Source organism: Oreochromis aureus, linkage group 20, assembly GCF_013358895.1.
Source record: "Oreochromis aureus strain Israel breed Guangdong linkage group 20, ZZ_aureus, whole genome shotgun sequence".
Lineage (NCBI taxonomy): Eukaryota > Metazoa > Chordata > Actinopteri > Cichliformes > Cichlidae > Oreochromis > Oreochromis aureus.
This window is the reverse complement of record NC_052961.1, coordinates 36,602,192-36,626,728: the sequence shown is the minus strand read 5'-3', so window position 1 is coordinate 36,626,728 and position 24,537 is coordinate 36,602,192. Positions and strand designations below refer to the sequence as shown.

General features: G+C 41.1%; 1 protein-coding gene across 4 annotated transcripts in view; it reads left to right on the top strand.

Moving 5' to 3' along the window:
• The window catches only part of arhgef10lb (Rho guanine nucleotide exchange factor (GEF) 10-like b), a 45,093-nt gene that overhangs the window by 2,492 nt on the left and 18,064 nt on the right, over nucleotides 1-24,537 (top strand). Inside the window, exons 1-10 of one of the 4 annotated variants that reach the window (XM_039604910.1) lie at nucleotides 2,315-2,540; nucleotides 3,129-3,237; nucleotides 4,534-4,637; nucleotides 7,103-7,180; nucleotides 7,515-7,694; nucleotides 11,011-11,127; nucleotides 16,015-16,107; nucleotides 19,442-19,612; nucleotides 20,257-20,402; nucleotides 21,354-21,520. In XM_039604910.1, coding sequence (XP_039460844.1) covers nucleotides 3,141-3,237; nucleotides 4,534-4,637; nucleotides 7,103-7,180; nucleotides 7,515-7,694; nucleotides 11,011-11,127; nucleotides 16,015-16,107; nucleotides 19,442-19,612; nucleotides 20,257-20,402; nucleotides 21,354-21,520 — 1,153 coding nt within the window. In that variant the 5' untranslated portion in view covers nucleotides 2,315-2,540; nucleotides 3,129-3,140. Of the gene's footprint in view, nucleotides 1-2,314; nucleotides 2,541-3,128; nucleotides 3,238-4,533; nucleotides 4,646-7,102; nucleotides 7,181-7,514; nucleotides 7,695-11,010; nucleotides 11,128-16,014; nucleotides 16,108-19,441; nucleotides 19,613-20,256; nucleotides 20,403-21,353; nucleotides 21,521-24,537 lie in introns of those variants that run through there. The other 3 variants (XM_039604911.1, XM_039604909.1, XM_039604912.1) reach the window with 3 other exon arrangements.

The window sequence follows — 24,537 nt, the reverse complement described above, 5'->3', positions numbered from 1 at the left end:
TCCTAAAACGGACTGACATGGGACACATTAAAGTTGGATCGGAACCAGCTAATCAGTCTGAAGGTAAGTGTTTTTCACTTATTCGAGAGAAGTCCGAAATGCGTTCTTATTACTGTTTGTTTTGACTTTTAAGCTACCCTACCAGGATATTTTCATTCAAATGCTAAGACAAAATGTCAATAGCTATGAATGTGGAGACTCAAAAGACTAGTTAGGTAATAGTTGCCGATGGATTTATGAGACTTGATAGAAACTTGGACGTTTGCAACAGGTGAATCGGTGAACTACCGAGGTTGCGCCCAAATGCTTAAAGCTGTTAGCTGGTCAGTGTTTTCAGGTGTGCTTGTACTACCTGTACGGTGCGGAGTGCTGACTAAGTCATGTTAAACCCATTAAAGCGTCGAGCTCAAATATCTTTTCGTTTTTGTGCACTGCTCTCTTGTCGGCACACATTTTCTGTTTATTGAAGCCTTTTGTGAATAATTTTGATCATGTAAAAACTGGGAATTGGTCCCTATTGACAATACTCTTATTTTTGCATTGTATATGTCATTCAGGAAAGGTAATTGGTCACTGAACTTTTGCAACTGTGTATTTCTAAATTTTGTGGCTTCAGTGCACGCAAATTTATATTGTTCAGTTTGCATGTTAAAAGCCTGCCAAGCACCCCAAGGCTGATTATGCTTGGTAAGAAGTCATTTATGAAATAGAGCTGATTAGACCATATTAAAATTTCTGTTTGGCACAGGAGCTTTTCGTGGGACACAGGTATCCAGTCTCTGTTTTGTTAGCTCAAATCTCTGTAATTTCCTTTATAAACCAAGGTTGTTGGACATGTGTCTCAGTGAATCCAGCAAAGTAACAATATCAAATTTCACATTACATATTACTGATCAACATAGTAATCTAGCTACACCAACAGCAAAAATACTGAAGTCAATACTGTAAAGTTTAACAGCAGAACAAACTATAAACTCCAAAATAACCATACAGTTGATTCATCTCCGGTAATTTAACTGGGCTGACTCTTTGTTAGGTGTGTTTAATGGGCAGAATAATTCCCAATTATGTACAATTATAATATGTTAAAACGGACTTATGTACATAAGGCCATTAATAATTAACTGTACATAGCTATTTGCTTTATGACTATCTAGACAGTGTGAAGAAGTGAAGTATTGAAATTATTTTATGTTGCATAATGACAACATGTTGCCCCTATACATTTAAGGACAAAAAGTTCAATGACCGCCACCTGCTGGATGGTGAGTGCAGAGGGGCGTGTAATTGTTGAGCTGGACAAAGAGAACATCTTTGCTGATGCAATGTCAGTCTTCTTTGGTTCATTCTATGTATTGAACCTGGAATACCAGGAGTCAGCGTGTGCAAGGTTTTTGTAAGGATAAACCCTGAAGAGGGAACAAAATGTACCTCCAAGGTTGGGACAAGCAGAAAGACTGGGACCACTGTGAAGCGAAAGGTTGTTCACATTAACCCTCATGTCACAACTTTCCTCCAGTGGCTTACTGAATTTGAGTGGAGAACTTCAAATTAGGTAACTGTTTTTGCCATTTTAATGAATTTCTTGTATAATTTAAGTGACCAATGTGTTGTTACCTGTGTCTCCACAGATGATCCATGGCCCATGCTTTCTGGACATTTACACAAGATGAGCAACAATGAAGACAAGCTCTCTTGCCATCTTGCAAGACGCTGTCTCTGTCCAACAGGTTTTTTGAGTGCAACAGTGTTGATTTTTTTTCCTTCTTTTACCCGTTTGTTAAAAATTATTGCAGCTACTTACACTTTAATTGTCACATGTATTGGCTCACCCTACAAATCAATGAACTCAGTCCACAAAGCAAGATCAGGGTTCAGTGCAGGTCAGTCAAGTTCCTTCACACCACACACGCTCATCCATGTCCTTGTGGACCCTGCTTTGTGCATTGATTTGGTGGTGTGAGCCAGTATTTTGGACAAAGTGTATATAAAGGCAGAAGTGTGGGGCTTGATATTATATTCATTACAATTCAGTTTATTTGTATGGTGCCAACAAAATGAATGCCAAGGCACTTCACATTGTAGGTTTAAGACCCTACAAAATATAACTAAGAAAACCCAACACTTGAGCATATGTTGTCTGCCATGATATGGATATGACATAATATCGTTATTGTTTGTACAACCATCTGAGAAAATAATGGATTACATGGTTTAGTAAAACAAGTGCTTCCTCAATCAAAATATGTTTTCAGTTCTTTTCAGTTTTTGATTTTGGAAATGTGTATTTCTGCAGAGGAAAATCAGAACTGAAATAAAAAGTGGTGTAAAGCACATGAATTATATTTTGTGTGTGTGTGTCTATCTATCCATCCATCCATCCATCCAGTTTTTTTGGAACCCTCCAGTCTCTTACAGTATGTTACTGTTAACTGAAATTACGGTAAATTACGACCTGTTAAACAGTAAATGACCGCCTGTTGGGAACGGTATCCTCTAGCAGAGATGAATATTTCTGGTACTGATGATGCGTGATAACGGTAAGTTACTGGTTAATATATTGCAGTTTATTACCTTGCAGCGGGCTTACAGTGACATACCGTGAATAAACGGTAGTATACCAATTTCTTAATCACAGTATGATGTTACTTTGTTGACGTAATTTACGACATAACGACATAACGGTATCTCACTGGCGACAGTGACGCCAGTGAGATACCGTAAAAAAAAAGCTACGGTGCGTTACCATAATTTGTCCAAGAGTATTATACCACACCAGCAAAAAACGGTATCATCCTGCAGAACGGTAAGCTGCCGTAACACGGCGTCACGGTATGACGCTGGCAACAGTGACGCCAGTATGTTACCGTAAAGTGGCGATGAAAAGTCTAACAGTGTAGTGCTAGTCACTTCAGCTGTTTGTGTCTTCCATCTTTGAACAAACTGCTTTTTATTCTGACTGTTAATCAGATAATCTAAAATGACTTCAGATAGATATGGTGTTATTTGTCTTTTGCCAGAAATTAAAAAAAACAAAACAATAGTATTTTGATACAATACAAGTGGTTTCATTTTTTCTGATTTGAATTTGAAGTAACCATGGTTACACATCTGTTCTTGCATTGCAGGTTCAGTAATTGATGAAAGCAGCAAGGAACGGTACGAAGGAGGGTTTAGGAAGAAGAAAGTTAGCGATGATTCGCAAAGTGTCATTCCTACAGAGAAAAGACTCTACAGGTATAGAATTGGAGCTGGGATTAATACTAAAATAATTAATTGATGATTAAAAATGAAAATGAAAATGATAAAGTTCTTTAAAAAGTTTATGGCCTGAGTTGTGAGTTTGAAGTTTTCTAAGATTCAAGTCTATGATGTTCATTTTGTAAATAATGGGCCTATTTGAGTCATGATTTAGAGTGTGGCTACCTTGTAACTAATAACATGTCACCATATGTGCAAACGTCCTCTGTCACAGCCAGCTCATTACCAGTCACTTTTGGATCCAACACCAAGGGTGCCAAACCAAGGGTGCAAACAATAGTTAAAAAAACAGCTGATGTCACCATTACTATTTCTACTTTTGTACAGGGTACGGCAGAAACCTGTCAACATTCTTTTTAACATTTAGCATATAGAATAATAAAAATTATCAATACACGCCTTTGGAACTTAATGTCTGGGGTTCAATTCCCAACCGGTGCTGTATGCGGTAAGGCTAGACCCCCCATGCTAATGTAGCCTATCTCAGATATGAGTGGGAAAGAGATAGCTGAGATACCATCATGGAAGAACAGGCCATTGCACGGTGTGTACCCCTGGCAGGAGGTGGCTGACATCCAGAAATCCTACCAGTGGCTGGACAAAGCTGGACTGAAAGACAGCCCAGAGGCACTAATCATGGCAGCACAGGAACAAGCTCTGAGCACAAGATCCATAGAGGCTGGGGTCTATCACACCAGGCAAGACCCCAGGTGCAGGCTGTGTAAAGATGCCGCTGAGACAATCCAGCACATAACAGCAGGGTGCAAGATGCTAGCAGGCAGGGCTAGTGGCCGGCAGACCAAGTGCTAGCAACATCAGAATGGAGGAACATGAAAAGCTGGAGAGGTACCAAGGGCTGAGAGAAGAACTTAAGATGTGGAGGGTGAAGGCAACAGTGGTCCCAATGGTAATTGGAGCACTTGGTGCAGTGACCCCGAAGCTAGGCAAGTGGCTCCAGCAGATCCCAGGAACAACATCTGAGATCTCTGTCTAGAGCGTAGGAAAAGCTAAGATACTGAGCAGGACCCTCCAGCTTTCAGGCCTCTCGTTAAAGACCCGAGTTTGAAGGATAAAGACCGCCTGCAGGGGCGAGGGGGGGAAAGTGTGTATGTGTGTATGTGAGTGTGTGAGATTTATAATAATAAAATGCTTATTATATGAATAAAATATTCAGTAATAGTGATGGAAAAGAAGACAATAGTTAATAAATGAGCCAGGAAAGTCAGTAAATGACTTGTGATGCAAACACTGTCTGGTTGTTTTATTTTGCAGGTGATGGAAAAGATGATGCAGGTTACATGGATGTGTCTTTGTGTGAGGTAAAACACCCTCCACCACAACTCTGCCCCATGCCAGAGGGACTCAGCAGTCAGCAGGTGTGCATGTGAGCATGTGTCCACTAATCTGTATCGAGGGGCGCTCCATTTATTGCGACTTATTTAAGGCTGATGAAACTGGATTTTCCTGTGATGCTCTGATGTCAGTTCACTATATATTGGTCACTTTATTAGTTGAATAAACCCAACCTAAAATCACCCACTTAGGAACATTGTTACTGTTTTCTGTCTTTCACAGGAACTCTGTATTTGATCTTATGGTGGCAGACTATTGTCTACAGCTGAGGACAGAATTAAAACATAACAAGGATTGTTTTTGGGGAAAATTACTGTGTATTGTGTAGGGGCATTTCTTCACCAGGAGTGATGTTTAGAAGACAAACTTGGAAGACAAAGCGATGACACAGACCCAGTTTTGCTGCTGACTGCTTGATGTTTTCTCTCAAAATCTTCACATATCATCCTTCTTTCTTCATGATTCCTTTCACCTTAATGAGATTCATGTCCAGATGCACTAAAGCATCTCCACAATACTCCCATCGCTGTGCTTCATCTTTCTCCAAACATAAGCAGCATCTTTGTGGTCAAAGAGCTCTAGTTTTGTCTTATCTGACTAAAGGATGCACTTCCAGTATGCATAATCTTTCTCCAGGTTGTCCTTAGCATACTTTAGTCTGGCTTGACAGTGTCTCTTCTGCAGAAGTAGAGTTTTTCTTGGTCTGGAATCAGGCAGTCCATTTTTATGCAGAATTTAGTGTTTATCTTCTTTCCTTCTTTAAAAATACACCTCACTGTTCTGGGGTCTTTGGACACATCTCTCACTAGTTTTCTTCCCAGAGTCTTCCTACCTCTGCCAGGCTTGTTCTGTACTGTGGGGCTATCTTTGACATTTTTGATACTTCACACTTGGAGACGCTGAGATGACTTTGTATACCCATCTCCTGCTTTGTGAGCATCAACAATTCTTTTTTCCAAGTCTGAGCAGATTTCTTTTGTTTTTGCCATGAGGCTTTCTCAGGTGAGAAGCTCAAACCCTGCTGATTTTTTTTTTCTAAAATAATTGTTATTGAGTGCAAAAAACAGTTTTTGTTTTTAAAATAAAACTAGTAGGTTTAGAAATGCTATGTTGACAATCCCTTGCTCTCTTAAAACACAAACTTCATAGGGGTCTAATAATTTAGTCCTAATCCTTTAGTCGTCACCCTGCCAGGTGGGTGGTCAGGTAGCATAGATATCCAAGTTTGGGAATGTGATAGCTTGAGATCAAGATGACATAGAAGCTCCAAATCAATACCATAGGTGTATCTACTAAAAATCTCAGGTGAGTTTGAATGTCAGTGACCTCGATGTTAAGGTCACAATAAGTTTTCTGCTAATCGTATGAATGCAATAATAAGGCACGGTCAATATCATAGATTTGTCATACATGTGTCTATAGTAGGAGGCTGAGGGGTAGCCAGTATTTTAATATTCAGTTACTTAGTAGATGAAAAGTCATTGGACAATCGACTGAAAGGCAGTTTCAGTGCCAGGTGCTTCTGTGTTATTCCATGACATATTCAGCACATAAGAGCAATTCATGCCAAATAGTGAAAAAGTTATTATTCTGTCAACAACAGATGATTATCCTCAAAACGACTTTGAAAAAGACCTGATTTCACAGTTGTGACCTTAACCTAATGGAGATTTGTATATGGACTGGTACCTGTACGGCACTTAAAGTGTTTCTTTTACTACAGGTCACATTCATAGTTTTCTAGTTTTCACACACACACACACACACACACACACAGTTGCACAGCTACTGATTGATGCATCAGGTGCAATCTGAGGTTCAGTAGCTTGCCCATGGACATTGCAATAGTGTATTGAGGCAGCCTGGGATCTAGTTACCAACCTTACAGTAGATAACTACTTTATGCTACTGAGCCACAGCTACCCACACTTACTGCAAGGTGAAAGTTATTTAAGCATTCTTAACATCATCATGTTTTCTAGGATGTTTAAAACAAATTATTTAACATGAACTGCTTCAAATAAATATCAAACAACTGTGGTTGAAGTTTAGTAAAATTTGTCCTGTCTGTTGTTCTATATTTTTTCATTCATCTTGACTCATCATCTACAAGTTTTCTAAAACTGAAACTGGTTCTAAAAAAATCTGTTTGCGCATGTTTTTATTTAGTTGTTTATATTTACGGTCATTGGTTTGCTGGGACCATTTCACTTATTCATGATATTTGTTTGTAGCTGTTGCTTAGCTGACACTTACTCCACATGAGCATGGCTTTAGTTTTGTTAGAATGGAGTGCCATAAACTTGGGCTTAAACTGCTTTCTTCATTTTACTAGCTTGTCCAATTGATAATGTGCCAATAGAGTTTGTTTGTAGTTCACAGAATCCAAAGTGGTGCTGTTAAAACTGTACGTTAATGTTTTACTAACTATTAATAACAGTTTATTGCAAGTTGTTCCTAAAGTGATTTTTCCCACTGCTTCGTTCAGGTTGTCAGACGTCTCATTCTCAGATCCATTGTGCAAAGTGAGAGCAGCTACTTGGACTCTCTCAAACGAATCCTTCAGGTGAGACACGTTTCTCTTCAGGTGCTGTCTACTGCATGTCAGTGTGGAACTGAATCACGAATTTTACAGTTTTTATATTATATACAAATTTTGCATTTTAATATAAAGGTTAATTATAAATGTTCTGAGCACATTTTGGTAACTCACTCTAAAACTTTAATTACTTTATACTTAAGCAGAAAAAACTTCAGCCATTGTGAGTCATTATTTAGCTGATGAATTCATCAAGGATATCAAAATGCAAAGTATACAGTTTAAGCACTGTTTGGGTAACCTAACAGAACCATAACCACAGATATGCAGTATACCAGACTGTTCTGTCTTTGTCCTTCAGGAGTACCAGAAGCCTTTGTTGGAGACACAGACTGTGATTTTAAACCCTAAGAAGGTGCGTCAGATCTTTCACCGCCTGCACGAGATCTATCAGTGTCACTGCATGTTCCAGATTGCCCTTGCATCCCGCGTGGCCGAGTGGGATCAAAGTGAGAACATAGGCGACTTGTTTGTGGCTTCGGTCAGTTGACATTTTCTTCCTAATTTCTCTTTTTAATTTCTGTCATCCTTCACCTTTGAGTGAAGTGTCCATCACCACACTACTGAAGTCTCTTTCAAGTCATTTAAACTCCACACAACGTGCCCATAACACAGTTTTTGTAAAGCTGAAGTCTCTGATTCTAAGCCAAGGTAATCTCAGTGATGTATTAGGCATAGGGGTTGTCAGACCATCATGGCTGCACTATTTCCTGATTTTAGTAACATAACATTATTATCTGATAGATGCCTCTCTGCCTGACAGACATACTGAAATACAGAAGGTGAAGGCATTTATGGAGCAAGATCGTGGTCAAAAGTTGATTTAATTTGAAAAAGGTATTTGAAAGTGAAATTCTAAATTTTTATGTTTAAAAGAAAGTGAAAAAAACATGAATTGTTTTATTTTAAATAAACTATTCGTTTTCATGCAAGTCTTTTTTCCAATTTATTTTTAGCTTTAAATTCACTTTTCTTTGTTTCAAATCTCATTTGAACTCATCCAGTTTCAGACCCTTTTTTCAGTTTCCCTGATTTTGTGGTGTGAGCGTGTATCAAAGGGGAGGGGCAGAATGTAGACTAATGATTGACATCTCCTGTTGTCATGGTTAGCACTTTGTGACAGGCAGAGGTTGGACCCAAATGCAGGACTTGTAACACAAAGTGATGAATGAAAGGAGGCAGATTTACTGCTGTAAACTTAGAAACCGAAACCAAATACAAAACTCTGAAACTAGAAACTAAGAACTCGGAACAGGGAGTATTGCGGGAACCGAGGAGCACAAAGAAACCCACAGCAACATGGGATGACGTGACAACAAGCAGAGAAAGACACAGAGGATAATGAGAGAATGGAAAACTGGAGGAAACACAGCTGGAACTAATCAGACATAACAGGACAGGAAAGAAGCAAAATTGAACATAATGAACACAAGATGATAGACTGTCAAAATAAAACAGGAAACACACTGAGACACGCAGATGCAGAGAAACAGACATGAGAACATAGCCGAGTAGGGAGAAAGAAAAGGAAGACCTAACATGGACACAGCAGATAAACGAACATGAAGACAAGGGTGACAGACACATGCAACACGGGAGGCACAGTAACATACACCCACATAGCAAGCAGGTCTGGCCCGGATCTGGTATCAAGCCGGCACTGCTGGCTGACTTCTGGCATGATAAGACGTATGTCATCCAGATATGGACCAGGCCTGGCATAGATGGCACTGTCTATGTGATGGCATGCCACATCTGGCTCGATTGTGGTTTGGTTTATATGGCCCAGGCTCATAGAAAACAGGTCTGGCCTGGATCTGGCATCAAGCTGGCACTTCTGACTGACTGGTGTCTTGGCAGAATGTATGTCAACCAGATGTGTGCCAGGTCTGGCAATGATGGCAGTATTTATGTTCCTATTTTCCTATTTTAGGTAGAAGACGTTTGAGGGGATAGGTTAATTGGATAATCCAAATTGTCACTAGGTGTGAATGTGTGAGTGAATGTGAGCGTGAATGGTTGTCTGTCCCTGTGTGTTGGCCCTGCGACAGACTGGCGACCTGTCCAGGGTGTACCCCGCCTCTTGCCCTATGACAGCTGGGATAGGCTCCAGCGCCCCCCGCGACCCTGGAAAGGATAAGCGGAAGCGAATGGATGGATGGATGGATGGATAGGTAGAAGACCCAAATGTCATGTTGCAATACTATACTGCTATGGTAGCCAACGTTTCAAATGCAGGTTTGAAAGGTTTGTGAGTGTACACTTTATCCAAAACCTAGTAACGGTTTACTCGTTGTTGCCAGTGGGTGGGTGTAGCTCAGGAGGTAGAGCAGGTCACCTACTGATCAGAGGGGTAGTGGTTCGATCCCTGGCTCCTCCAGTCTGCATGTCAAGAGTGTGAATGTGTGTGAATGTAGTTAGGAAGCACTCAGTTTAGAGAAAGTGTGTGATTGGGTGAATGTGGCATGTTGTATAGAGCACTTTGAGTAATCCGGGAGACTAGAAAAGCGCTAAGAGTCAGTCCATTCACTGTCTAAACAGCGTTTCCTCATGTTACTTTTGCACTGTTTTGCATGTTCTGGCACATGTTGATATTACATGGCTTGATTAAGGTACACATTAGGCTGACATCTGGGGCCAGAGCTGAAACTGTTCTGGGCCAGCACAGGGCCACCAGTGTGTCTACAACACACCCGTAGCTGCACACCACTTACACATGGCCCACATACCGCAAAGAATGACGGCCCTCTGGTGGCCCAGATCAGGTTTGCCAGAGGTAATCCACACATGGGCCAGCACAGGACTACTAGTGTGTAGGCAACTGGCCTTGTGCTGGCCCATGTGTGAGCCAGCACAAGGCCGTCATTCTTTGCGCTATGTGGAACATGGTTAAGCACATTGTGTGGGCCAGATTCGGGCCATACCAATTTTGCTATGTGGGCAACTACACACCAAAAACTAAATATAACACAAGCAGAAAACTAAGAGAACCAGAAATACCAGTGATTAAACTAGGAACCTAAACAATGCCAGATAAAGCCTAAGGAACATAGAAACACTGGGTCACAGACCAGGACCATGACAGCTGTGTCATGCTCATTACAAGTTAAAAATGAGCATTTTAGTTGAAGATGCCGCTGGCACTAGCAAACAGGTACTAAACACGGTTTCTCATTATTCTATGAGGAACTATATAGATGAATATTTGTAACATACTGATATACATTAAAGAGGACATGCTCTTAAATCTGACATATGTTATGTTAGCTAACTAGTGACAGACTCGATAATTCAGAGGATAATAACGACACAAAAACTAAAAGTCAGTTTAAGGGGATCACTTTTATGCTGTCCCTGGCTGCAGCAGTGAGTTTTATGTTAAGAAGCTGAGGCTATACTGTTCACTTTCACTGTCTGACTCTTTAGCAGTAAGTGGCTGTTTGGCTAACCGAACGCAAATGGGGAAAATCCACCCGTTAGCCGTAATGTTTGGGTTTGTAAAGCACTTTATAAATAAGAACAGTCATTTTCAAATAACCTTTTCAAATGAATAAAACTTTTGACCCTGATTTAGCTCCACAGTGAATAAGTCTGTTAGAGTGGGAGCTCCGTTAGGTCTTAAATAAGTGTTTCAGAGGGCAGTCAGAATAACCTATGATAGCTAATGGTTTGACTGAAAACTGTGACTCGTTAACCATTTATTTGCTTTGTAGTTCCACCTGTTGAATTACTGTGAATCTTAAAATACAAATATTGTGGAGAAGCAGAGTCCTCATGTCACAATGTTTCCTTCACAGTTTTCAAAGTCCATGGTACTGAACGTGTATAGTGACTACATCAATAACTTCACCAGCGCCATGGCTCTTATCAAGAAGGCCTGCTTGTCAAAACCTGCTTTCTTGGACTTTCTTAAGGTGCTCACACTGCACATTTACACCACATTGTCAAATGTGAGAAATGACAAATGCAACCGATTACATGTTCCCTCCCTTCAGGGGAGAACTAAGAAGAGTACGATTGTTAACTGGATTTAAAATCTAACTTATACCAAATGATAAACAAGTGTGACCTTTTTAAAAGTGCAGTTTAAATAAAAATAATGTGAAAAGCTGTAAAGGGAAAAGGGTGGCATGGTGGTGGAGCTGTTGGTGCATTTGTCACCTTGCAGCTAAATGTTTCCTGGTTTAAATTCGAGATGAGGCCTTTCTGTGAGGAGTTTGAAGGTTTTCCATGTGCCTGTGTGGGTTTTTGCCAGGTATTCCCATTTCCTTCCACAGTGCAAAGACATAGACTGAAGGTTAACTGGTGATTATGAATAGGCCATGAGAGTGAGACAGATGAATAAAGTGCTATCGGAATAGCTAAAATGTGACCTCCAGTGGAATCAGCTATGAGTAAGTACAATATCAGAACAGGGTGTGCTGATATGAGGAATTATGGAAATTCTAATGTTTTGTTAAAGTTCCTATATCCTGAGAATACATGGTTTATAAGGTTATGAGATTTTTATGAACTTTGAAGTGTAAAGTACGAGTTGTGAGCACCTGAAGCCTCTTACTGTCAGCATTGTTCCAGCCTTTTGGCAAGAAGACGGCCTCCCTTACAAACCAGCAGCAATTTCCCCTTTTTTCTATGTTGAAAGCAGGTAACTGAAGACCATGACTGCCCACTTCCAGAAGTGGAGTCCAATATTCATTTCATCCATTGACATTTTAAAAAGTACTTGCATACTTTTAAGACTTGAACCAAACTTAGGCGGAGATGTGGTCTTTGGGGTCTGCTACAGGGTAGGTGTGGAGCAGCGAGGCTTACGGGGCAGCTGTTCTTATCTCCCTGTTTTGTGTCTCCGGGGCTCCAGCACCCTGCCACGGTCCTGGACGGACATACCACATTCTGGTAAGGTGTCATGCAGACCCTCGTTCACCAATCCCTGGTTCTCCCCGGGGCATTGTTGGAGGCAGAGTGGGTGGAGGTTAGATGTGTTCACGGGGATATTCACAATTACCCCAATTGTGCTGCTGCTATTACAATACAACGGTAAAATGCATAGAGTAAAGGCTGTAGTTAGCTCGCACCTGTCGCATGCCCTAATTCTGGGAACCAATTGGCTGCGATTCATCCCACGGAAGATTTTCCACCGGACTAGTCTGGGATGACACCCTACGCTCAACCTTTGACCAAGTGATAGAAATTGATGGTCACTCAATGCGCCCTGATGATGCGCGGACCGCACTTCGTATTGTTAAATGATAGGCTTTATCGAGCCACCGGGAAATGATTTTCCAGACAGCTCATTATAACCCCATGGCAGGGCATATGGGATATGAGAAAACTCTGGAAAGAAGAATGGCCCAATTTTTTTGGCCAGGGATCTGTCTGGATGAGCGCCAATCATGCAGTGTCAGGTGGCATTTGTGTGGGTGAAAAAGGCCCTCTGGGGGAGCCACTGCTCCACACGTCTAACTTTTCCCTCCCTTTCATCCTGCAGACGGAAGCCTCGAACAGACTGCTGGGGGCTGTTTTGTCCCAGCAGGTAAGGGATCACCTGGTCGTGTCTGGCTATCCCTTCGTTATTACCTTCTGGGATGCTCATTTACCCCACTGCAGTGGCTCCACCGCATGAAGGATGCCAACGCCCAGATCACCCAGTGGTATCTGGCTTTGCAGCCTTAAAATTCAAGGTGATCCATAATCTGGGGGTGCAGATGGCAGTGACCGATTTCCTCTCCAGCTGGGGGGTTGGCAGTAAGTTGGCTGGAGCAGTGGGCTTTCGGGGCAGTGCCAGGGAGGCTGATGGTGCCAATCAGCTATGGATCCTTGTTACCATAAAGATTTTGTGTGGGTCAAAAATAATAAAGGAAGGGAAAAAAGGAAAATGTGCAGATAAATAATTACTCTTAATGGGAAAGGAACTACTCATTCCAAGATGGCGGCGCATACGGACATATGCTGCATCACAGCGCTCCCAAAAAGTCGTCAGGAGCTGACAGACATTTGCCTCAACCTGAACCTGGACTTTACTTCAGATTGGACTCATAGTATCCCACCCGAGATTGCAAGATCACTGGTCGCTCTGTGGGTTATTGTTGGACACAGTAAGCGACATAGAAGGTGGAGGGAGACAAAACAAAAGCAGGGATGCAGAATTGGCTATTGTGTCCATCTGTGAAAACAATGACACCCCCCCACTTCCATCCATCTTCCTCACCAATGCCAGATAATCAGATTTACTACAACCATTTTGCCCGGGAGTTTTGTCTGTTGAGTGTGACCAAATCCTGATTCCATCCGCAAATCTCTGACGCCTCAGTTGAGCTATCAGGTCAGACCCTACACTGCCAGGACCACAACAAAGACTCCGGTAAGGGAAGGGGTGGTAGTCTCTTTGCATATGTACTACAGGCCTGGTGCCATAACAGCTGAATTATAGACATTCATTGCTCACCAGATGTAGAGGCCATGTCTAGTGAGTGCAGGCTCTTTTTATCAATCTTGCGAGCTAATGGTAGTCATAGTTACCATTATTTACATTCCCCCGATGCTAACGTTAGCTCAGCACTCAACCACCTCCAATTTGTCATCAGTAAACAGCAGAGAGAGCACCCTGAGAGCATCCATGTTGTTGCCGGGGACATTAATAAGGTGTATATGAAAGCTGTACTCCCCAAATTCCCCTAACGTGGTAAGTGTCCTATCAGGGGGGACAGGACACTGGACCATGTGTACAGTAACATCAAGCAGGCCTAGAAAGGGACACCGCAACGCCACCTAGGACAACCTGACCACTTTTCTGTGCTCCTCATTCCTGCCAACAACCCCCTGAGGAAACAAACCCGTCCAAGCACCTGGACCACTAAAACATGGCCAGATGATGCTGTCCTCCAGCTACAGGACTATTCTGATCTGACAGACTGATCCATCTTTGAACAGCAGGACCTGGAGACCTTCACTCAGTCTGTCCTTTTGTACATTAAGTGTTGTGTAGAGGATGTGACAGTGACCAAAACCATCTGGGTTTTTCCTAACCAGAAACCTTGAATGACGATGAAGTACAGACTCTGGTCAGAATTCGTAACTCAGCCTTCAGCTGAGGGACAGTACTCTGTACAGCACTGCCAGAGCCAACCTGAGGAGGTAAGAGGAGACTGAGAGTGGTGAACCCCAGGAGAGCTGAAGGCCTCCACAATCATTCCCATCCCCCAAAACACTGGTATAGACAGCCTCAATGACCTACAGCCCTCTCATCTGTGGTCATGAAGTGTTTTTGAGCAGATAGTGTCTCAGCACATCAGAGACTGGGTGTCACCCCTCACAGAGCGCTGAGCCGTCTGGAGAAAAGGAAGAGCTACATGAGGATGCTCTTCATGGACTACAGCTCAGCATTCAACACTATAATCCCAGACACCAAACTGGACCACAGTCAGATTCCCCCTTTCCACGTACTCCTGAATCCTCACTAATTTCCTCACTAACTGGCCCCAGTCAGTCAGACTTGCCTCCCCTCTCCCTTATGCCCCTACTGTTACTCAGCACCAGATCCCTGCAGGGCTGCGTTCTCAGCCCCCTCCTGTACGCTCCTGTACACCAGTCCACCTCCAACTGACTTCATCGTCAGGTATGCTGATGACACCACCTATGGGCTCATCTCTAAAGGAAATGAGTCAGCGTACAGGGAGAAGGTGGAAAATTTCTCCCGCTGGTGCTCAGAAAATCATTGGCTGCCCTCTGCCGAGGCCATCACCAGGTCCTTCTGTCTCAGGAAATCTAGGGCACTCACAGGTGACCCCAATCCTGCCCACTGACCCACCAATCTGAGCCATGATCGGCGTAACCCTCACCACTCAAGCCACTCACACACAGACTTTACTCAGACCAAGTCCTCTTGCACGACTTCCAAGCACTTTGCAACCTGTCCTCTAATGTGTGCCTTTTCTATTGAATGCCTTTCTCTTGTTTTGCATATATTTGCATGTATATATATACATGCAATATATACAATATATATACTCAGGACCTTACTGCGAAGTAACAGTGCTAGACACTTCACCACTATGCCACACTGAAAGAAAGAAAAATACATAAAATAAAATTCATGAACATACAATCTGTAGTTTTTTAATAGTGTTGTCAGTGTGACAGACTATAGAATATTTATGAACTTCAACTGAAACATACAACTACAGCATCTGCATGAATATCTTTATTGAAACACATATGGACATTATTCTCTGTCTTCTCAGACAAACAATACAAACAGTATAATGTGCCAGAACTACTGTTTGGCCCCCTGTGCTATTTAACTATTAGCTATTTAAATCATTTTAAAATCCAGCAGCACAAAATCCAGTCAATTTGAGAGAAGAAAATCCTCTATATGCCTAAGAAACAGTCTGCTTTGATGATCAACCTTTTCTGCTTTCCTGAGGAACATCATCTGCAGTGCATTGAAATCTCAGAATAAGGAAGGAGGAAATTGTGCATCATCCACTGAGATCATCAGCAGACTTTCAATATTAAGAGTTAATACATATTTGAAAATGACTCAGCTCTGTAGTGTTGTACAGCAACCGTCGAAGACGAGGTAATCCTCCCCATTCTTCCCAGCATGCTACATAAGGCATATGGCATTATTCCATGTGGACCATAACCAAGTGGTTGTAGGATCTGTAACTGACAGTTACAACCATTTACCTCAAGTGATCAAGTGATCTTGTAAAATACAAAACTTTGTTTTGAAACATGAAGCACTTCCTATTTTAAGCTCAGTGGGAAAAAAAAATCTGTTTTCTTTCGAACTTTAGAGGAAGCAGGCATCGAGCCCAGACAGAATCACCCTATATGGCTTGATGGTCAAACCTATTCAGCGCTTCCCACAATTCATTCTGCTGCTACAGGTGAGTGACTGATGACACACCACATCACTCTGATCCCTTGTTAGCATGTCTCATCCTCTGCACTCGTGGGTCATGACCATGGAACGCATGCTGCAGTGTTCAGGTTACAGTTATTTGTTTATCCAAATCTTACAAGGCAAGCTAAACAACCAGTTGATGAAATACAGTTTAAACAGATGACTTGCATGCTAAATAGGAAATGCTGATCTTTTAGAAAAGATGTGTGGTCAAGTGTACATGTCACTTCATACTGAAACTTATCGACTCTTCTGGAATACTGTAGGACCAAAAAAGTTACACTGAAACTTTCTGATGAAAGGAAGTGAAAGGCAGTTCTCCCCACTGTCTACTCCAGTGCACTGTGCATTCAGCAAGTGTTACTGTACCAGAAAGCTGGTTTTTCAAAACACCATTCAATAAAGTGAAACGAATTGCATGGTAACAATGCAACAATTGTTGTTCTAAAAAGTCTCCAGCTCCTCTATAAACTGGTCAAAATCCACTATTTTACCACTCTGTATGGATGAGGAGGATGTGGCAGATCTTATTTTGCCCCATTGCCTTCAAGCAGACAATATTAAATATTTAGATATTAAAGTTTCCTCCAAGCTGACAGAGTTGTTCAGCATGAATTTCACTCCCTTGTTTAAATTTATCTCAGAGGATTTAAACCGCTGGATCAACCTACATATATCACTTAGTGGAAGGATAGCAACAGTTAAAATCCAAAAATTTATAATGTTTTGCCAGTGATCCCTGTATCTCCTAAAACTTCCTTGCTCAAATCTATTAATTCATCTCTGTCAAAATTTTGTTGGAAAAATAAAACTCCCCACATAAAATTTTGCAAAAACAAAAATCTCAAGGAGGTCTAGAAGCAGCAGATATAGAATTATATTATTTAGCTAATCAGCTAAAATATCTTATTAAATGGTTACAAACTGATCGAGCATTATGCCGAGACATACTTTTATTGAATCTCCCATTTATCAGACAAACTACCAAGAAATGCCTGTTTTCACAGCATATCCATAGAGTCATCTCTGTCAGTCTGGTGGAAATATTACCAACTCCACAGCCTCACCATCTCCTCACTCTCCTATTTGGAATAATCGAGACAATCAACAACAACAAAAACACCCATTAAACTTCACCTTTTGGAAAATCAGAGGAATTACACATCTTTGTCCTGTTATCCCAAAATAAGACTTTTATTAATTTTTACAATTTAATTCAGGTCTTTGGCAATGACAATTCACAGTTTCTTGAGTACTTTTAATTAAAATCGGGGTAACTTTAAAAAACAATGGCTTCACGGAGGAAGTGTTACAAATCGTTGGTTCAGAGAGAGGATGAGTTGAGGGGCTGCACTAAACGTGATATAAGCTGAACAAAGACTATTTGTCTGTCAGTCATTCTGCTCTAGTCCAAAAATAAAATAAGGACTCAACAGAATGGGCAGACTTTAAATGATTAAATAATATTTAATCTTTCCTTTTTTAACCCATTCACTCATCTAGTTTAATGTAAGATTGTATTTGGTGAAATACTATTGTGAAGCTAAAGCTTTTCTATATTTTTTGTCTTTAGAATGAGTTCTCTCTATGGATTATTAAATACAGGGTGGGCCATTTATATGGATACACCGTAATAAAATGGGAATGGTTGGTGATATTAAAGTCCTGTTTGTGGCACATTAGTGTATGTGAGGGGGCAAACTCCTCAAGATGGGTGGTGACCATGGTGGCTATTTAGAAGTCGGCCATCTTGGATACAACTTTTGTTTTTTCAATAGGAAGAGAGCCATGTGACACATCAAACTTATTGGTAATGTCACAAGAAAAATGGTGGTGTTGGTTGTGCTTGGTTTCAACGTAACTTTATTCTTTCATGAGTTATTTACAAGTTTCTGACCACTTATAAAATGTGTTCAGTGTGCTGCCCATTGTGTTGGATTGTCAATGCAACCCTCTTCTCCCACTCTTCACACACTGATAGCAACACCGCAGGAGAAACGCCAGCACAAGCATCCAGTATCCGTAGTTTCAGGTGCTGCACATCTCGTATCTTCACACCATAGACAATTGCCTTCAGATGACCCCAAAGATAAAAGTCTAAGGGGGTCAGATCGGGAGACCTTGGGGGCCATTCAACTGGCCCACGACGACCAATCCACTTTCCAGGAAACTGTTCATCTAGGAATGCTCGGACCTGGCACCCATAATGTGGTGGTGCACCATCTTGCTGGAAAAACTCAGGGAACGTGCCAGCTTCAGTGCATAAAGAGGGAAACACATCATCATGTAGCAATTTCAAATATCCAGTGGCCTTGAGGTTTCCATTGATGAAGAATGGAGCCACTATCGTTGTACCCCATATACCACACCAAACCATCACTTTTGTTGTTCCAACAGTCTTGGAGGATCCATCCAATGTGGGTTAGTGTCAGACCAATAGCGGTGGTTTTGTTTGTTAACTTCACCATTCACATAAAAGTTTGCCTCATCACTGAACAAAATCTTCTGCGTGAACTGAGGGTCCTGTTCCAATTTTTGTTTTGCCCATTCTGCAAATTCTGTGCGCTGATCTGGGTCATCCTCGTTGAGATGCTGCAGTAGCTGGAGTTTGTAAGGGTGCCATTTGTGAGTAGCTACTATCCGCCGAAGGGATGTTCGACTAATGCCACTCTCCAGTGACATGCGGCGAGTGCTACGCTGTGGGCTCTTGCTGAATGAAGCTAGGACAGCCACTGATGTTTCTTCATTAGTGACAGTTTTCTTGCGTCCACATTTTGGTAATTCCAACACTGAACCAGTTTCACGAAACTTAGCAAGCAGTTTGCTAACTGTAGCATGGGAGATGGGTGGTCTCGTAGGTTGTCTTGCATTGAAATCTGCTGCAATGACCCGGTTACTGCATTCACCAGATATCAACACAATTTCAATCCGCTCCTCACGTGTTAACCTCTTCGACATGTCAATGGCTGTGAACAAAGAGAAACTTGTAAATAACTCATGAAAGAATAAAGTTATGTTGAAACCAAGCACACCATTGTTTTTCTTGTGACATTACCAATAAGTTTGATGTGTCACATGGCCCTCTTCCTATTGAAAAAACAAAAGTTGTATCCAAGATGGCTGACTTCTAAATGGCCACCATGGTCACCACCCATCTTGAGGAGTTTGCCCCCTCACATATACTAATGTGCCACAAACAGGACTTTAATATCACCAACCATTCCCATTTCATTACGGTGTATCCATATAAATGGCCCACCCTGTACTCGGTCACCATAAGATATGTTATATGAACAGTCTCTGCTGTGTTGCATCAGGACATGTTGAAGAACACTCCAAGGTCCCACAGTGACCGGCTGCCCCTGCAGCTGGCTCTGACTGAGCTTGAGACCCTGGCCGAGAAACTCAATGAGCAGAAACGTGTGGCTGATCAGGAGGCTGAGATCCAGCACTTAGCTCACAGCACTGGGGAACGCAATCTCAACAAGGTGACAACTATGCATTTATTTATGCAAACATAAGCTGTTCATGAAACTAGTGGGTAAATTTGACATAATGGTATGACCACATATATTCAGGAGTCACCAGAAAGTCCATTCACTTTTCTTTGTCCAATCAATCTATAAAAGCAAAGCTCCAGTTGTATAGATGCAAAGAATAAGCTTCTCTTACATTTTTGAAGATGGTGTAAGGAGAATCCACAGTCTGTGGGAGAATCTAATTTGATAGGCTTTATTTGCATTACCCAGCATGAATTTGCATGGATGTTTGATTTTTGAGTCATCTTTCATTTTTCTAGCTGTCTTTTGAAAGTACATTGTTGGATGGGTTCATCCTCTGGCGTGTGTTCAAGCTAAATTCATTTGTATTACTCATGGTATCTCTGGGCAGCTGGGGAAGATCAGAAGTTCTCTATTCAAGCTGAATTTAACACCAGTCTGCCCAGTAACCAATGGGTTACCTAATTATGGAATAAAATCAATGAGAAAATTTGTTTTTTCAAGGAATTTGATATTTTCAGCTAATCGGCACCATGCCAAACTGTCTGCAGATATGAAGATTTATTTTGTCAGCTCTTACCTTGTGACATGAATCTTATTATTTTGTAATCAGTGACCTGCATTGTTTTTAGCTGCTGAACTCAGAACAGAGGCAGCTGATTCATTGTGAACTTCTTACTGAGATAGTTTTTGGGGATAAAGGTCAAGTTATCAAGTCAAAGGAGCGGAAGGTCTTTCTCATCAACGACACCCTCATTTGTGCCAACGTGAACCTGAAGTAAGTACCAAACCTCTTTAATCCCAAACTTTACTCCTAGGTGTTACTGAATATCCTGACTGGTGCTATATGTATAGTGACCAAAGTCATCTTGCGGTGATTACTGTTGTGAATTGGCACTATGTGAATAAAATAGAATTCAATTAAAATTAACTGAATGGTTGGAGTGAATTTGCAATTACCTAGCTTTTATTATTTGGGACATTATACAAGTTCCTCTCAGAGCTTGAACAAGTACTGAAAGAAACCCATGTCAACTAAAAATATTGGTGTTATTATTGGTTTTATCTCCTAATTATTATCATTTATTTATTTATTATTTACCAGGGGAAACTGGAAATGTATTCTACTTAAATGGTTCAACATTCCCCTTGCTTTGGCTCTGCTGCCACAGGGACAAATACTTTTTTGGCCAAAGTGTCTTTGGACAAGACACTAAATACGGAATTTGCCCTGATACAGCAATTGGTGTAGCACAGTGTGTGCAATAGTCCTTAGGCATTGATAAACGCGCTTTATGAGAAGGCTTGTGACTGGGTGAATGAGATTTGCAGTAGAAAGTGGTTTTAGTGCAGGGTTGAGTAGAAATAATATATGTATTGGTACCAGTCTGTTTACCTGCATACGTAGATGACTAAGGAGCTTGGAAAGAAAAGCGTCTGGACTTCTTTGAGCGTCTGGACTTCTTTGAAAGAAGTCCAGACGCTCAAGCTCCTTAGTCTACGATGACCTGGATGACTGAGAACCTTCACAGACATACTGCATACGTAGATATACTTCCAACACGACCAACACAACCCCTCAGTTGACTTATTGAGTTAATAACCATCTTTACATATTTTAGTAAAGTGTCAGTGAATCTAGATAAGCTGCAGTTACGCCATAGCTGTTGTGTCCTGCTGAGACCCCCAGTCCCTTGTTGTAAATATTTGCAATGTATTTGTCCACCAGGGGTCCCCCTGACATCAACACCCTGGTTCCTGTTGGTCCTAAGTACACGGTGAAGTGGAGTGCTTCTCTGCTGCAGACTCAAGTGGTGGAGGTGGGGCAGGATAGTCTGCAGGGCAAAGATGGTATCATCACAGCCAGATGTCGCAACTCTACTGCCAGCATCACTGGTACCATATCCACATCTCATTATCTGAGCCACCACACAGATTGCTGTGTAGTATACTAAAAGCAAGCAAAATTTAAGAATTTGATTTGGAATTATTCTAAGCTATCTGTTATACAGTACTGTGTAAAGGTCTTGAGCCAGGAGTCAGACAGCAATAGTTCAGAAGGTCTTTCAAAGTTTTTCTTTGAACACTGGCTGCTTTTCACCCATCTTCAGTGCAATACCTGATATTTTATCAGGGAATGCTTTTTTATTTGTTAGACCACATTACACTAACCTATAAATCACTCAGTGGGAAGGTGACTGCCAGGAAGCCAGGTTGAAGAAAGAGGTGGATGTGTGACAGATTCCTGACTGATTGCAAGCTGATGGGTGGCTGTTATGTGAGGCCCCAGCCTGTGTTGTTGATGATGCAACCAGGATTTAGGAAAACATAATATATTTATACCTTTTATTTTTTTTCAGGGATCTATAATTATGACAGAATCACAACAGTGTGCCTTTCTATAGAATATTGATATGAATATATTAGTACTATCAGTGTTATGGTGCCATGGCATTAACGTCATTTTAACAAGATTAACGCTGACAGCACTAATTGAATATATGTTGGCAGAAAATACTAATACAGGCTGTGCACACTGATCAACCAGACGGAAAGTGATGCTTGCGTTCTATGATTATTGCTGACTTGTATTTCTGAACATGAAAGCATAAAACAGTTATTTCATAGCACTGCTAATGTTCTTATATAAAATGGAAAATCAAAATGTAAATGCGCTCTGATTGCAAAACAATATATACACTACCAGCCAAATTATTTAAAACACCCCAATTTTTCCAGTTATTTATTGTAATTCAATCCAATGAATAGCTTGAAATGGCGCAAAGGTGAGTGGTGAACTGCCAGAGGTTAAAAAAGAGGTAAGGTTACCCAAAACTGAAAAATAATGTACATTTCAAAATGATACAAAAAGGCCTTTTTCAGGGAACACAACATGGATTAACAATTTAAATTGTTCTGCAGCAACGGAGGCTGATCAAGCCTTGAAAGCTGGTGCTACTAATTCCTACAGTTCCAACTTTCCTGGATTACTTCCAACCCCCTCTGTCTGCATAAAAGCAGTGTTGGAACACACTGTGGTACCATACCTTCGTCAGCATCAGCTGAACAGTATTGTACTGCAGACAGCTGAGCTGCAGTTTTGACAGGACGAGTTGCAGCAAGAAAGCCAGACGTCAGAATAAGACAAAGAGGTTTGTCTGGGCCATGAAACACCGACATTGGACTACTGAAGACTGGAAGAAGGTATTATGGACTGATGGTTCAACATTTGAAATCCTCGGTTCATCACATAGGATCTTTGTACGCCGACGAGTTAGTGAAAGGATGGTTCCACAGTGTGTGTCATCAACTGTCAAACATGGAGGAGGAAGTGTGATGGTCTGGGGCTGTTTGCTGATCCAGGGTCAGTGACTCGTACAGAGTGAGAGGCACCCTGAACCAAAACAGCTACCACAGCTTTGGTCAGGGGTTCATCCTACAGCAAGATAATGACCCAAAACATAAGTCCAAGCTGTGCCAGAACTACCTCAGGAACAAAGAACAAGATGATGAGTTTGGAAACATGGAGTGTCCAGCACAGTCTCCAGACTTAAACCCCATCGAGCTGGTTTGGGATGAACTGGACAGAAGAGTGAAAGCAAAGCAACCTACAAGGTCCACATTTATGGGAACTTCTGCTACAGATATGGGAGAATATTTGATTTCTATTGTAGAAAGAATGTCACGGCTGTGTTCAGCTGTTACATCTGCCAAAGGAGGCTACTCTGATGAGTCAGAGATTTAGGATAAATTTTGGTCTATAAATTGATTCCATGATTTCTTTTTTAACTCCAATTGCGTATTTGTACTATGCTTTCATTTCAAAATGTGCAATGACACATTAAACCACATAATTTTCAATAAAAACTGGAAAAACTGGGGTGTTCTAAAACTTTTGACTGGTAGTTTGTGTATGTGTGTGTATTTCTACCAGAAATATGTGACGCTTCATTCTAAATATTTCCAACAATTAATAAGGTCAGAGAAAAGCTGCTGTAAGGAGAGAACCACAAAGCTCTAGCACTGTTCTTAAAATTACTGGTAATTCTCACCATTTACACTTTCCCAATAAATTAACAGTCCTAGTGGTAACAATCACAGTAATGCCTGCTTACTAGTATATCACTTTTGCGATTTATTTCAATAATGTGGTCCAAAAACTTTGTGCTGTGAAAGGGACATTCCAAATCCAGGTACATGTCCCACAAATGAGTGTCCAACGTGCAGTATTTATTTATTTAGTCAGTTAGCTAGTTAGATAGATATAAGTGCAAAAACTTCATGTGCTGACAGGTAAGAGAGAATTAACTGTCATTCGCATTCAGCCTGGTCTTAATAAGCAACCATACAAACAGCGCTCCCTGCAACCTGCAACTTTTTTTAAACTATGCAAACGAGAGATTATTAAGAACTGATACCAATTTTATACATTTTAATATTGTGCAATTGTGCAATCAAAGCAACATCATCATCATATGATCCCTTAACCTAAATGTAGGGAATAAACCACACAAAATTGATTACTAATGATGCATGGATTGTATCATTTTAAAATGCAGTAAATTGCCCACTGCAAACTGCCTGTATGTTTTTAAACTCTGCTGCGCTCTGCACATCTCTGATAAATCTCTGCAGTAATTTTAGGGCCAAAATAAACTTTTACAGACAGGTAGGAGAGCCCAGAGTGTAACTTAAAATGTGCAGAAGTCATTTCTATATGGAATGATTTGACAAGTAAGCACATGCCTGCTTAGTTTATTTAGGTCCACTCAGTCAGAGAAAACTCACATTCCTTTTTTTTTATGTTGGGGTAACTCTGAGAGCATGTACTCTCCTCCTTGAAACAAACTGTTGGTTTCAACTGACCAAAAACTGACTGTCAAGCAGGAAAACATGGAATTCACATTGTAGTC